Raw genomic sequence first — 4,115 nt, forward strand, 5'->3', positions numbered from 1 at the left:
TGTACTTTGGGGAGTAAAACAAACAATCAATATTTTTAAAACATGTTTTCTTAATGTTTCCCACCGTTTGGTCGAGCAGGCAGCTAAAGGGTTAAGTTGTGACGGAACTGCTGGCACAGAGGAAGTCTACCCCCACCTCCCATGATCTTTCTGTTTACATGATCTGCCGCTACAAATTGAATAAAGAAATACTTTGAATTCAATTTAAGCTTCATTTTCTTTAAATGTGTCCTCCTTCATCTGAAAATTCCTACAAGAACATGTTAAAAACAACAAAAACATAATCTACATCCGACTGGATCTTGAGAAAAATGTATCATGATTAAAAAAAAGAAAAATAAATCATCATTAAAAAAATAAAAGATTGTGATACTTTATTAACTTACAGCAGCTTTTTGAGAGAATGCTTCCTGTTGGGAAGGAAGAGTATCAGATGGGAAACTCACAGCAAAGTGCAAACAGGAGGGTTCCTTCTCTCAATGAACTTAGATCCGGTGTAAGACGGTGAGAAAGAGGTGTCGTCAAGGAAACAAAGCGCACAACTCCGGGGCTTCATTTTGACCAAGACGACAACAACTGCTCCAAATTTCTCCCCTTTTTTTGTTTGACATTTATCCAAATATACATTTGAAAAATGGCATCTTATATTTATACAACTATAAAGCAAAAGCATTGCAGTTTTTTTTTTTGTTTTTTTTTTTACTGAAAAAAATCATTTTGCTACACAAAAGCAAAAGACATATTGCAGATGTATGTATTCTGAGCATACCCATGACATCACAACTTTGCAGGCTGACTTATTGATTTAATGGTTTACTGAAAAGAAAAAATCTGGTGCTTAAACACTAAAGTCAAACTATTAACTAAGAATTCAAAGGTTAAAAAGCAAAAAAAAAAAATAAAAAAATAAAAAATAACACTTGGCGTCAATGGTAAATGGTGTGTACTTATACAACATTTTATGAAACAGTCTCATTCACACACTGATGGTGGATCCACTGGCGCCTACCTACAGCCACCAATGCCAAGTTGAGTTCAGCATCTTTCCCCAAGACTTTTTAACAAATGGTTAAAACAAGGCGGGAGCCAAAGCTTTAATCCTCAAAACAGAGGCCAACCCCTCCACCACAGCACTACACCCATCCTGACTTTGGTACTTTCATATATTTACAGTAACAGCATCAACACACAGGTGAGTCGGTCGCCGTTGTCTGTACCTGTCCAGAGCGGAGCTGAGCTCCTCGAGCCGGTGGCTGTCTGTGGCGTTTCCCAGTTTAGACAGAGCGTCCATCCTCTTCATGATCACCTCCAGCGTGTCACTGATCTTCCTCAGAACCCCGCGGGACTCCTGCCCTCCGAGAACTGAGGACAAAAAGAGGAAGAGCTCAGTTTTCAAGATAGTAGTGGATAAAAAAGCAGTAAAAAAAGAGCACAAAAACTGAAAATGAAATGTGACCAGTAAGATTATTTTTTAAAAAATGGCTTTATTTTGAGGTCGTTTTTTTCTATTTAATATTTTTTTGTAGGGAAACAAAACAGTTAATAGTATGTCCATTTATTAGTATTTTTTTACCTGTCCTATCAGTTTAAAGACCCAATTCTTTGAAAATTTTGGTGTTTTTAACGTATTATTGTGACATTTTCTGATAATGGAGGACAAAAATTAGTCAAATTAAGCTTAAAACTTGCATTTCTGAGTATTTCTTTATTTAAATTGTTGTGAACCAGGAGGAAATGAAAAAAATGCAAAAAAAACTTTACAATTACCTAAAGAAATAAAAATTCCAAAATAAAAAAAAAAATCCACAAATAACTAAAATAAACACAAACAACTGAAAATACAAAAAAAATAAAAAACGTAAGGATAGACAGACATTAAAAAAAGCTAAATGCAGCCTCATTGGGGGATAAATCACTGTCCTGCTTGTGCCTGTCCCTAGCCCGGTAAATACAGAGGATAGAGTCAGGAAGAGGGTTCAGTATAGGAGAAGACAGATATTTGGATAGATATGATGATAGCATTGTTTTCTAAGCATTTTAGGGGCTTAGAGGGGCATGACACCCCAAACTCAGCACATCCAGACAACCTACCCCCCTTTTATGCCATCTGCACCCCATGACGAGGCTGGCTAAATCCAGACCCGTTGATGTCTCATTGCAACAAGAAAAGACTCATTAAGTTCTACTCAACCTTTGCTTCAAATCTGATCTATTCTCATTTGCATTTCCATCATCTTTTATTCCCAGGATGAACCTTGTGCCTTTTGCCAGAATAAACCTGACAAAGAATGACTCTGCGAGCAGCTGCTGTCCATAAGGTCATGGCCGCTCCCCCGGCGGCACAGATCTGCACAGTCGTCATTGTTCATCATAACCTTAATCGTCATCACAACTGTTAAACTGCAGCATCAGCCGCTAAAACAAGGTTCGTTTTCTGCTTCAAACTGTAAAAGTTCAGCAATTTTTAATAAAGAGTCACGCCGCAGCTGCAAGGGCTATAGGGGGAACAGGAAGAAGGCGGACAGAAAATTCAATTGTTTTCAAGTGAAAATAGAGTTTAGCCTCTAATTTTTTCCTCATCATCTTCAGAACCTACAGTGTGCAGCGTTATTTTCCTTGTCAGCTCGGATCTGTCAACAGTCAAATAAAAGTCAACTTCCCCCTGAGAGAAAAATGGCATCACATGACCAGTAAATACAATAATTACATTTAGGGGAGGAAATAAAGCAACACTCTCTCTGCTTTTTGCTTTAAAAAAGCCTTAAATAAAGCAATAATGTTCCAACAAAGCACAACAGTCAATCCAGTAAGTAAGAACTCACAATTTTATGAAAATTTGATGAGCTGGAGCTGAGATTCACACAACATTTTCAGTCCCTTAAGTGTTATTTTCTCTTTGACTCGGTAGGTTCTTGCATTGTCAACCTCTGAATAATTCAACACTCAGCAAATTTTCATTTTGTGGGAAAAGAAAGCAAAGTGAATCCCATTTCAGTTTGTGTACAAAACACTGAAAGAATCAATAGGAGAAAGAAAATGCTCTGAACTGACCAGAAATGCCAAAAATTATCTCTCTCTATTTATATATATATATATATATATATATATTAGAGCTGTCAGGCGATTAAAATCTTTAATCACGATTAATCGCATTGTCCAGAGTTAACTCGCGATCAATCGCAAATTAATATGTGGCCTTTTTTTAGGGAAAAAAATGTGTGCTTCGTGGGCTTTAGCAGTTCTACATAAATTATGAAAACAAGAATGGTAAAATTAATAGTTTTAGTCAGAAATACTTTATTTTGTAACATTGCATTGAGATAAACTTTCTTAACAATACAAGGCTGTAACATAAAATGCCTAACAAAAGCCCAAGTGCAAGTGAAGGGCATTTTAAATTCAAAACTTCAATCAACGTTCAGTAAAATAAAATAAAAAACATCAAAAATAAAATTTCCATAACATTTTCATGTTCATTTTTTGTCAGGACCAAATCTTTTCCTCCTCTGCTGAACTACAGTAATAAATGAAATAGAGATTTATCATTTCTAATAAACTTTTGTTTTTTAAAACATTAAAGACTGAGAAAAGCGGGATACACTGTGGATAGCTTGATAGTCTGTTACTGTCCCCGCGTTCTCTGGCTGCAGCTCGATGCAGCGACGTGTCCAGCGGAGCTCACGCCATGAATGTACCGGCAGACAGACCGCTATGCTGGGGCTGGATCACGCTGAAACCTCCAGAACATTTAAAACGTCCCCCGGTGAGCTTGCTGTTCGGAACGTCGGGGGTCCGCAGCTCTCGGGACGCGGCGCCGGACGCGAGCCGGTACCACCAGATGTGGTACTGGACGCGAACCGGAGCCGGGTTAGAGTGCAGGAGCTCTCCAGGTCCTAGCGCCGGCCAGTTTTAACTCGCAGCTCGGAGGTTGGAGACCCGCCCGTGATCTAGTGTGAGAGCAGCCTGTGAGTTAAAGGGGGGACACCCGCACGCGCTATGAAAAGGCACGTATGAGAAAATCCGCGATTAAGGTGTCAAAAAAATTGTCGGCGTCAAGCACGTGTCAGATTAATGCGTTTTTAACGCAACAAATCTGACAGCCCTAATATATATAT

General features: G+C 38.5%; 1 protein-coding gene across 1 annotated transcript in view; it reads right to left on the reverse strand.

The window, feature by feature from the left end:
- Positions 1–4,115, reverse strand: part of LOC112146810 (alpha-1,6-mannosylglycoprotein 6-beta-N-acetylglucosaminyltransferase B) — a gene marked incomplete in the record, with an annotated part of 99,953 nt that overhangs the window by 75,673 nt on the left and 20,165 nt on the right. The window contains 1 exon segment of the mRNA XM_036213328.1: positions 1,218–1,362. Within this exon segment, the coding sequence (XP_036069221.1) occupies positions 1,218–1,362 (145 nt within the window).

The sequence above is a fragment of the Oryzias melastigma genome, linkage group LG8, assembly GCF_002922805.2.
Source record: "Oryzias melastigma strain HK-1 linkage group LG8, ASM292280v2, whole genome shotgun sequence".
In the NCBI taxonomy this organism is placed as follows: domain Eukaryota; kingdom Metazoa; phylum Chordata; class Actinopteri; order Beloniformes; family Adrianichthyidae; genus Oryzias; species Oryzias melastigma.